General features: G+C 39.3%; 1 protein-coding gene across 1 annotated transcript in view; it reads left to right on the top strand.

Moving 5' to 3' along the window:
- Positions 1-618: 618 nt before the first annotated feature.
- The window catches only part of LOC149253973 (2-alkenal reductase (NADP(+)-dependent)-like), a 28,553-nt gene continuing 17,385 nt past the window's right edge, over positions 619-11,786 (top strand). The window contains exons 1-4 of the mRNA XM_089456971.1: positions 619-993; positions 1,276-1,450; positions 1,807-1,973; positions 2,106-2,185. Of these exons, the coding sequence (XP_089313097.1) occupies positions 751-993; positions 1,276-1,450; positions 1,807-1,973; positions 2,106-2,185 (665 nt within the window). The 5' untranslated portion in view covers positions 619-750. The remainder of the gene's footprint in view (positions 994-1,275; positions 1,451-1,806; positions 1,974-2,105; positions 2,186-11,786) is intronic.

The following is an 11,786-nucleotide window of genomic DNA, read 5'->3' as shown; positions in this document are numbered from 1 at the left end:
GTTTTGGAGTGATATCTAACATTGTGTTTGATTGGATAAAAATATGTCTTTCTTAGAAATAACCCCACATCTAAAAGCATGTGGAAATCTACTTTTTATAAAATATCAATAAAGTATTTCATGATATGATTATGTTCATAGGGGTATCTATTTTGGAATTTGACTTTTATGATTTTAATTTAATTACCAATAATTATTAGGTGGATGATAGAGATTTTTCCTCCATGAAATATTTTAGAATATTTTTAGTAGCATTCACATATCAAATGTTGAGATTTATCTTAAAAGTAGTTATGTCTTTCTTACTTTTTTGATTTAATTGATTAATTAAAAAAATGTCATATCAACACGAGTTACAGTTTTTGGATCCATGGAATTGTAACAAAAGCTATTAATAGGTTAACAAGCTGCATAACAAAGTATGAGTGAAGATCTATACTTAAGAATCTTGTGGCATTTTGTTTTAAATGTATATATACTTAACTCATATATTAACTATTTTTATGATTAATAATAATAGTAATAATAATTTAAAATTAAATTAAATTATTAAAAGAATCATACTGTTGTTGAGTGGACGCTGACCTCTGATGTTGTTGAGTGGACCCTGAGCTCTGATGGTGGAGGACGCTGCTCACATGTACCAACTTTAATGGCTGTTTATATATTGCAACTTATCACCTCAATTGCAATGCCGAATTCATTGAATGAGTGGTATTGTGTGTACAATTGAGGCCTGCTCCAATCATCATGGAAAGGCAGATAGTTCCCAACAGAGAGCTAATATTAGTTGAATATGCTAACGAAGGGCCTGTTACAGATGCACATTTGAAAATCAGAGAGACCCAACTGGATATTAGAAGCGTGGGCAAAGATGGATCACCTGGAGATGTCGCTGTGCAGAATTTGTGGATATCTGTAGATCCATATCTCCGGCAGCTTATGAAGGAATCTGTTGATGGTCTTTATTTACCAAATTTTCAGTTAAATCAGGTTTGTTTGGCTTTGATTTTACATGTCATTTTTGATGAATCATGATGAATCAGGTTCTGTGTGGTGTTTTAATAATTTTAACAATTTTTGTTGAAGGGTTTTAATTTTATTTTATTAGTTTGGTGAAAAATTCGTTTCTCCTGCTTTTATGGGTTTAAGTGTATGAAAACATGTTGTAACTAGCTAATTGTAATAGTAGCAATTTAGCATTTATGAAATAGGTGTAATAATAGCAGTTCTCCACATTTTTTCCTGCAAGTTTTGTGTTGCTGCTCGGCCCAGGCAATCCACTCTGGCTTGGTAGGGAAGGTAGTGGCATCTGCCAATCCGGCCTTCAAAGTGGGCGATATCGTTTCCGGTTTCTATCAAGTCTCTGAGTACGCTATTGTTCCAGGAGGCAATCTCAGAAAAATTGACACCAGCATTGCTAAACCGTCTGATTATTTGGGACTTCTGGGTACGTTTTTGGCTTTGAATTTCAGAATTTCATGGTGTCACAGATAGCCATAGTTTGTTTTATTTGAAATTGAACTTGAAATTAGTAAGGTCCTTGAAGACACAAATACATTTCTGGACAAGTTACAGGCATTGCTTTATCTTGTTGCCCTGACTGGAGATCTCAAATATCTGCTGTGTAATGAAAATTTATGTTGTAGGGTTTTGCTCTAAAGGGTACGGCTACTCTAATGGGGAGTGGCTTATTGGGCAAATCAAGCTCTTCGATTGCTATTTTTTGGGCCATTGTTGCTATCACTGCTGTATTTAATATTGTGTATTTGAATTCTGATGATGTGAGCCATTCGATTGGGATAGGGATGCCCGCCTTGACTGCATGGGCTGGTTTCACAATCGTCGGAGAACCTAAACCCGGGGATGAAGTTTTTGTTTCGGCAGCAGCAGGCTCAGTGGGAATGCTGGTTGGGCAGCTCGCCAAAATCAAAGGCTGCCGCGTTGTTGGCAGCGCAGGTAGCGACCAGAAGGTGCTTGCTCCTCACTGTTTTCCTGCCTTATCTTGACTTTTGGGCCCTTCTCCCAATGAACCTGATCTAATTCATTAAGTTTTTATTATATCCTGTTTCTCTTACATATTCTGACCAACATGGAGCCTACAGGTGAAGCTGCTGAAAGAATTTGGTTTCGATGATGCCTTCAATTACAAATCTGAGACAGACTGGGATGCAGCATTGAGCAGGTAAGTTTAGTTTAGTTTTTGTTTCTTTTCCTTTGGTAAGTTAAAGTCTTATATGGATAAACAGATTACATTTTTGATAGCTGTTACAAAATTATATCAGTCTCATTCTGATCAGATTTGTTATCTAGCCTAGGATATAACAAAGTTTTTAAAAAATAATACACAAAATATCATATAGCCAAAAATATAGAAAACAACCAAAATAAGCCAAAACAGATATCCATCTTAAAAATCTGAAAATGTCATAAGAACTGGGTCTTCCTGGGTGGTATCAGGGGCACCAGAAGCTTGAATTTGCATCTAATGTGATTTTCCATGAGTCAAGTGAGCTTCCAACCTGTTAAGCCCATCATGCATTTTCCATTTGTTCGGTTGAATGTCATCAAGGAAAATGCAGTTTCTGTTGAAATATTATTTTCAACTGCAGGGTTTGTCCTTTGCCATCAACCTCTACATTGATGAAACTGCCATTAAACAACCGCAACTCCAGTCTTTTCCTGAATCAGCCATTACACAGTAATTTATTACGGAATGGTGATCACTCACGGAATGATGGTAATTTATTGCTGTAGTCGGTAAATGTAGGTAGGATTTTTAATTTTATTTTATTTTAATTCACAAGTACAGTTTTGTTTTTACGGCAAAAGGAAAAGCGTGAAGTTTTATTTTTCTGTTGAATCTGAAAAATGTAATGTAGACACAACATTGTGTTAATTTTTTTTGGAACAAAGACAGAGCTCTCTTTGTAATGCACAGCAGTGCAGAAGTTTTTTTTATGTATGCAGCAGCGTGAATGTATGAATGTAATTTACACATAGCAGTGTAAAATGTTTCAAGGAAGAAACAATGTGTTACAGCAGCGTGTTACACCGGTGTTCTGAGCTGAAATAGAGTGTTACAACAACATTAGTTTGAACCAGAAACAGAGGGTTTTGTAAATGCACAGGAGTGTAGTCATAGCAATGCAGAGTGCAGACACAGCAGTGAAAAACAACCTGTTGATTTTCAGAGGAGACAGAGTATTTTGTTTTCTGTAATGTACCGCAGTGCAGACACAGTAATGTATTTTCTGTTTACAGCATGAAGTTTTTTCAAGTTTTGAACTGTCTTTAAAGTAGCCTTGTAGAAATCCCTCTGTTAGAGGAAGTATTATACATGAATACAACTACCCTTTTGCTGTGCACTGTTGAAATTCAGTTTTCAGAAAATATTTTTTTTGTGTTGCTGAAACACCAGTTTCGGCGTTGCTGCAACACCAAACTACGTTGCTGCAACACCAGGGCAGAGAACGATTTTTTTTCTGTTTTTCTGAGTTTTCTGTGTTAAAACAGAGTATAAAAACAGAGCATTTTTGTTGTCTGTCTGTTATGGAATTTTTATAAATTCCCAACATGGTATCAGAGGTAGTCCAGGCTCTTTGAAGTGTCAAAGAAGCTCAAGAAAGGGTTTATTGCTGTAGCAACTTCACTAGCAGAGTGAAGAGAGTCAGTGAATTTTTTTGACACAGTCAAGTATTGAAGGAATGGCTAGCACCAGCACTAGTATGGGTATGTTTAACACCCAGCTCCCACAGTTTAATGGGAAAAATTATGACTATTGGGCCATAACCATGAGAGCCGTGTTTATCTCTCAAGATTTATGGGAATTAGTTGAATCTGGGTTTGCAGAACCAACAGATGAAAATCAATTTAACAACTTAACTCAGGGAGAGAAAGATCTGCTGAAGAGAAATAGGAAGAAGGATGCAAAAGCCATTGTATTGTTGTATCAAGCAGTGCACCAGAGTGTATTTCCAAGAATAGCAGCAGCTAAGACATCCAATGAAGCATGACAAACTCTCAAGGCAGCCTATCAAGGCATGGAGAGAGTGAAGACAACAAAATTACAATTGCTGAGGAAGGATTTTGAGAATCTGAACATTAAGGAGTCAGACAACATTGACTCATTCTTCACACATGTGATTGGTCTGATCACACAGATGAGGACTCATGGATAAACCATTGAAGAAAGGAGGATTGTGGAGAAAATATTGAGGGTCTTACCCTCAAAGTTTGATGCGATTGTCACCACCATTGAAGAGACAAAGGATCTCTCAAACTTTTTAGTTGATGAGCTACATGCATCACTGATAACACATGAGCAGAGGTTGATTAGGAATGAAAACTCATCTCTAGAGCAAGCCTTCAAGACCCAGATGTATTTTGGAAGAGGAAGAGGTCAAGGCAGAGGAAACAAGAGAGGAAGAGGCAGAAGTCAAAACAGAGGTGGAAGGAACAGCCCAGCAAATGCTTAAGGAAGAGGCAGCAATCCAAATCAGAACCAAGGCCAAGGCAACAGTCAACAAAGAGGACAACATCATGCTCAAGGACAAAGGTATGAAAAATCCAATGTCCAATGTTATTTTTGTAAAAAATATGGGCACTATGCCAGTGAATGTAAGAAGAAACAGCATGAATGATCAATAGATGTAATGCAAACATTACTAGTGAAAATATCAGCCAAAATAATGTACTGTTTGCTTGTAATATGGCTGAAACAAACAGTGAAGACATATGGTTTTTAGACTCAGGTTGCAGCAACCATATGACAGGAAACATAGCCTTCTTTTCTGTCCTAGATAAAAATGTGAAATCAAAAGTCACACTAGGAACTGATAGAAAAATTTCTGTTATTGGAAAAGGAGAGGTAAAAATATTTACAAAGCAAGGAGAAAAGAAAACCATAGCAGATGTCTACTATATCCCTGGAATGAGGTGTAACCTCTTGAGTATTGGACAGCTTGTCCATAAGGGGTACAATGTTTTCTTTAAGAATGATGCATGCACCATCATGGACAGAGCACCCAGCAAGCGATGCATTGATGAAGTGAAGATGACAAGGAACAGAATGTTCCCCCTTAGAATAAGAGCAGATTTGAAAAATAAAGAAGAAATTGCAGCAGTGACACAAGAGGCTTTCCAAAGCGTGCCAAAGGATGAAAATTGGTTGTGGCACTTGAGATTTGGACATCTCAATTTTGGAGGTCTAAACTTGTTAAGCAGAAAAAGAATGGTAAGAGGATTGCCATTGATAGAGAAACCGGACAGCATTTGTGAAGGTTGCATTTTGGGGAAACAACATAGAGAAAGTTTTCCATCAGGTAAAAGCATAAGGGCAAAGGCACCCTTAGAGATCATCCACTGAGATTTATGTGGACCGATGCAAGCTCCATCATTAGTAGGCAACCAATATTTCCTAACATTTATTGATGACTTTACAAGAAAAACTTGGGTATATTTCCTTAAGAACAAAAGTGAAGTGTTTGAGAAATTTCGAAATTTCAAATCACTTGTGGAGAACCAAAGCGGGCTGCATATAAAAGTTTTGAGAACTAACAGAGGAGGTGAGTATATCTCCAAGGAATTCCTACGATTTTTTAGAGAAAATGGAATTCACAAACAGTTTACAGCTAGGTACACCCCACAGCAAAATGGAGTTGCTGAAAGGAATAATAGGACCATCATGGATATGGCAAGGAGCATGCTGAAGGCAAAGCATTTGCCAAATGATTATTGGGCTGAAGCTGTAAATTGTGCAGTGTATATTTTGAACAGGTGTCCTACAAAAGCAGTGTTGAACAAAGTGTCGGAAGAATCATGGAGTGGGAGAAAGCAAGGTGTCACGCACTTGAAATTTTTTGAATGTGTGGCCTATGCACACATACCAGATCAGCTAAGGAGGAAGTTGGACAACAAAGGGGAGAAATGTATCTTCATTGGATACAGTGAGGAATCCAAAGCTTACAGGTTGTATATCCCATCTACCAAGAAATTTTTTGTCAGCAGAGATGTTCAGTTCATTGAGGAGGAAGCTTGGGATGGAAGTGTAGAGAAAACAATGAATGTTAAAAACTATTTGTCTCATGATGAAGATGATGAGGAGGTGGCTGAAATGCATCCCCAAACAGCAGCGCCAACATGTTGTGCTCTACAACACCCCCCATTTCATATCATTTTTACTTATAAACATTAAGTATGAAATGGGTCCCTTTAAAATTTAATTTGGTATCAATGCTATTATAATCCAAAAAAGTCCAAAAAAATGAATAAATGTACTTTATAAAGCTTTTTGGGCAAACCCTTAAAAGAAATCACGTAATGATTTGTCATTGCGATAAAGCGATCGCAAGATCACATATCGCAATGACACATGAATTATAATTAAGCACCCCAAAGCTTTCCGCCGATGCGCATTCGGCGCATTCGGCGATCGGCGATATTCCATGTACATGTTATAATGTCCCATGCCAATAGTCCCGACGCGATACGCATTCGGCGAATTCGGCGATCGGCGACACACTACAATAGTTGTGATGTTCCCAAAGACTTGTCCTGATGCGATGCGCAATCGGGAATCGGATATCGGCAGCAATCTCACTCATGTCTTATTGCACTCAAATCTTTTCGCCTATGCGATATCGCATTCGGCGATCGGTGATATCCAATACACACCATTAAAGCGCACTAACTCACACCCCCGATTGCGATCCGATAAAGCGTGGTTTTCGACAAAGAGCCGTTAAATGATGGGATGGCGCAATTCATTTGTAATAAAAGCTGGATCGCTCACGCAATCCTTCATCTATGCTCAACCGCCAAAATGTCCATTTCATGCTTAAGTGAATCGTTCACCCAAATAACGATATAATAGGCATTTAATGAAATGACCGATTGAAAACGGCTAATTAATAAGATCATGCCCTAAAATCTTTTTACGGATTGTATCCGCGCTCATTTTAAAAGCTAAATCCTTCAGTTACGCATCTATCCATATGTGTTGTATCACTTAAGAGTTTTTCATCGCCATCTCTGTGTATTACGCCCAATTTCCTCTTTGTGCAGAATTCATTCACAGAAGCTAGACCTGAGAAGATGGGAAAGAAGTCCAAGAAGACTGCAGGTGCTTCCGCAACACCAACTGCAGGACAAGCGGCCGCAAATAAGAAGAAGGGACTAATATCCGATACCACATGCACGGGGCTCACCAGAGTGACTTGGCAGGGCACTTATAACCTAATTGAAGCTGAGCAGCCAGAAAAGATAGTGTCAGAAGCTAGTGTGGACTTACTCAAGAAGTCTGATGCAACTCTCAAAGATTTGGCCGATTCTTTCCTTCACAGGATAGCGGCCAGAGAACAGATTCTTCCCTATACAGACGTTGTGCGATGGGCGATTGAAGAAATCCCCATTTTGGACAGGACTTTTAATACCAGAGATGGGAGGATTTTCGGATCATTCAAGCCAGATGACCTAAGGCAAATGTATCATTTGCCTAAGCCAGAGAAAATATATAACAAGGCCTTCTTGGAGAAGTTCGCAAGCGAGAATGAGATCGAATCTGAACCTATCAAGGATTGGAGGCAAAACCCCAACAAACACAAGCACGAATCCTCCGGTAAGTACTCGGTCGATTCTTTGGCTTCTCCTTATTGTTATGCGGGGATTATGATGTGTAGGCTGTGGGGATTGCATGATTCTGCCAATTTTACCATTGAAATGGTTCCTTTAATGGAGGCAGCAGTAAACAGTTGGATTATGGATTGGGCTACTATTCTTTCGGATAAATTAGCAGTAGTTGTTCGTGATTTTAGATCTCAGACTGTTGTTTCAGAAAGAAAAATGCCCCCGTTCTACTATAATGCATATATCTTAGATACTCTTTGTTTCAATTCCGAATTTCCTGTTCTCGGGTGGAGGTGGACCGCACAGGACCCTTCACCCATTCATATATATCATCAAAAATTGTGGAAAACTTCTTATAAAGACCACCTTTATCAAATCTGTAATGGTTTTATGGTGCCCATTTACTATTCAACTTTTGATAAACCCATTCAAAAAATTTCCTATCAAGCTTCCTTTGATTTACCAGCAGTAGCAAGTTGGTTTGGAGAAGAAAATTTCACCTATATCAGAGTTTTCGGCAGTAAAGCCGACCCACATGTTCTTCCTCTATATGTTCCAGATAAGCTGCTAGCAAGGGAGATTGCATATCAAATCATGGCTGAGAGTACTACACAGACTCTCAAAATAGAAAAGAAGAGAGGATGGCCATCTTTTCCCTTCAGATGTGGCGTTTATACTCTGCATGATCTTAAACATGCAGAAAAGGAAGCCACAAAGCTTCAGTCTTTAACGTTGGCCACGATCCCAAACAGACCATACGACCCAAAAAAGACTGCTTATAATGCATTAGAACAGGCCAAATTAACAAGGTTTGAGCATCAGAAGGATATGTTTGATGACCTGTTCGTTGCCTCCGAAACAATAGGTCATGCTAAAGAACTCGCTAGGATGCGATATAATGATGAAGGATTAACTGAGTTCAATAAACTCAGAGAACAAAGGTTGCAAACTCTGCCTCTGGATTTACTGGCAACAACTCCAGCAACATCATCAAGCCGACCTGTTCAAGAACAGGAGCAGCAGAAGAAGCAACAGGAGGAGCAGCAGAAGAAGCAACAGGCAGAAAGACAGAGAAAAGAACAGGCGGAAAGGCTAAAGAAAGAACAAGCCGAGAAACAGCAGAGAACACAAATGGAACAAGAAGAAAGAAAGAAGAAAGAACTGGCAGATAGGCAGAAAAGGGAGCAAGAAGAACAACAAAAGAAGGAACAGGAAGAAAAACAGAGGAGAGAAAAAGAGGAGCAGCAGAGGAAAGAGCAGGAGAAAGAACAGCAGAAGCAAACCACTGATGTCAATGTAGACACTACCATAGACCCCAAATTATTACAAGAATGGCAGCAATTTCATTCCATCATGAGTGGATTGGAATGTTCAAAAGATGGGGATACTTCTAAGACAAATGATACTCAAGATGTTACCTCTCCTCAGGTTCCAAGTGGAACCAGCGGCCCACCAAGTTCTAAAGAAGTTGAAGTTATTCCAAAAGACCCCTCTGACCAGATTATTCTACAGATAGAAGACATTCCGCCATTGGATGTTTTCTACAGCCCAAGACACAGGGCAGTTGTAAAGCGGTCAAGGAAGAGACGAAGGATTGATCAACCTTCTATCTTCCCCGAACAAACGGTCACGGGTAATGTAGTATGGAAGGAGGAATTGGATCCCTCCGATGACTTAACAAAGTTATCGCAGTATGCAGGCGCTTATTCGGCGGCAACAATTGACAAAGCATCGGAGGTGAGCCTTCTATTGAAGAATAAGGACCAAGAAATCTGTGCGTTACAGGCAGAATTGGTTGAAACAAGGCAAAGGGCAACACAAGCAGAGGAACAGTTGCTGGCGCAACAACAAGAGAACAATCAGTTGACTCAGCAATTACAAACAGAAAGACAAAGGATCGATCAGGATGCGATCCAGAAACAAAAAGAATTGATGGAGGCATTGGAAAATTTGAAAGCAGCGAATGAACAAATGATAAAGACCAAAGATGAGCAAATTGCTCAAATGACATCACAGTTGGAAAAGATGAAGGGCGCGTCGCAGGTAAAAGAATTTAAATCAGAGGCATTATTGATAAACAATGCGTTGATAGCTCAGGTCAGACTCTTATGTCAACAGATCGATCAAGCTGAGTCCCTCTTTGAGCTAACTACAACGATAAATCAACAGGTGGAAAAGGCCAGGACTGAACTAGATCAAGCGGACGAGGCCATTACTGCACATCTTGATTGGCAAGATACTGATTTGGGAAAAGCAGCAAAATTGCCCAGGATTAATGAAACACAGAAAGATATACTTTTCACAGAATGGCACACTCAAGTGATGAAAGCAGAAAGGGCGGCTTCAAGATGTAAATCAACCGCCAACAATCTAGTGGATCTAGTCAATAACACTCTTTACCTGGCCAATATGATTTCTCAATGTACACCGGGGAAGATAACAACTCCAAATACATTAGAGCAAACGTGCTACCCTGAGTTAGAAGAAAAAGGAAGATTAATCGCTGGAGTTAAAAGCTTATCCTTAGATGCATATTGGCTCTTTTTAATCAAGCCACATACACAGAGATCTGCCCTAAAGTGCCTTACAGACGCAATCGGGTGTATAATTCCCGATATCCAAGATGCCACCTATGCTGCACAACTCAGTTCGCGCCTCAACAAACCTCCGGAAGTTGAGCCAATGCTTGCAATTAATCAGCTCAGATTCAAAGGAAAGCAGCCGACTTAATGAGTCACCCTCCCGCTTGCCAGATCGCCAGCCAAAACAGGATCAAGAGTTATTGATACCAGTTTAGTAGGATTTCTGTTTAGTAGATATTTAAATTAGATTAATATTTATAGACCCTTTGATTATTTTGGAAAGGGTCGTAAAATTTTGTAACGGACTTAATAGGCTGAAGTTTGCACTACTGTGCTTCAGTCACTATTCTTTTATGAAATTGGACCAGCTGTTATGAATTCGACATTAAATTTTTAATGCAATTGCGCACTATTGCCTTTGTTGAGGACGATTTCTGTGTTGAAGGAAGAACTGCTAATAGCGATTGATATTTGGGAATGTGCTGCAGCTCATATGGTACTTTTATCTACGTCTGAAGTCATTCTTTTTGTATGAATTGTTATGCTATATATTCTTGCTATTGTTGAATACATGCATGCGCTGTAACAACAAATCTCTATCTCAGCCCACTATTGGATGTTTTGCGATTTGCATTTTCCTTTAATCATGTATGTAACAATGATATAAATGGTAAAGTGTAGTAATTTCGTTGTTATTGCTTTGTATAACTATTTATGCACAGCAATCTTTAACAATTTAATATCTATGTTTGAAGACAGAGCCATCTATATGTTTGTCTAAAAGCCCAGATCATCAAACGCTACACTTTAGAAATCGATGAAACCCCGGGATAGATTATAGTTATTATATTCCTGCCGATAGTTGTGGTTATTCGCTTATCACTAGCATAATCTATAAGTCGCTCGTCCATCCAATTTTATCTATTTTTGGGAAACTGGTCCCATTATCCCCAGTCAGAGCCACTATTCCAAACGGAAAAGGAGTTGTACTAAGGTCTGGACCGGGTGGTTTCCCCTATGTTGTTGCAGTGATTTTCGAGGCTTCAACATAATTGGCGCTAGAAGGAGGGCATCAACTGTGAATGGCACATAAGTCCAAACCTATAAGCCATTCTAAGAGAAATTCTCCCTCCGAATCCCCTCGACCTTCCCATTTGCACACTGGTTCGCCGGTATCCAAACAAGGAGAAGGGGAATCAACTACCACTGCTCAAACCCATCATACCACAGAACAATTAAGTCTTGAATCACCTGAAGTCCAGTCTCTAATCCATAAACTTCAGAGCTTCTCGATTTCACCACAGAAATCTGAGGTATCAGAAAGCAGTGCGACTTCGCAGTTCAATCTAACTCATCCTCTCACCATACTTCAAAGCGAAAAACTTGGTATTGAACCCACTGAGTTCCCTTGACCCAAAATGAAAAAGGCGAAGAAAATTACTGAAGGATCTGATAGTGAAGAGCTTTCATCCACGTCCTCCATTGCATCTTCCCCTCTGCGAGGTCAACCATCCACTCCCCCATTACAAATTGTCGTTCACCAGGGATTAGAAGCCTCAATATCCCAACCTGTTCACT

The sequence above is a fragment of the Pinus tabuliformis genome, chromosome 7 (genome assembly GCF_031772625.1).
Source record: "Pinus tabuliformis cultivar Carrire ecotype Pingquan chromosome 7, CPIR1, whole genome shotgun sequence".
Taxonomy (NCBI): Eukaryota; Viridiplantae; Streptophyta; class Pinopsida; order Pinales; family Pinaceae; genus Pinus; species Pinus tabuliformis.
The sequence above is the reverse complement of the archived record's forward strand: the minus strand, read 5'-3'. Positions and strand labels throughout refer to the sequence as shown.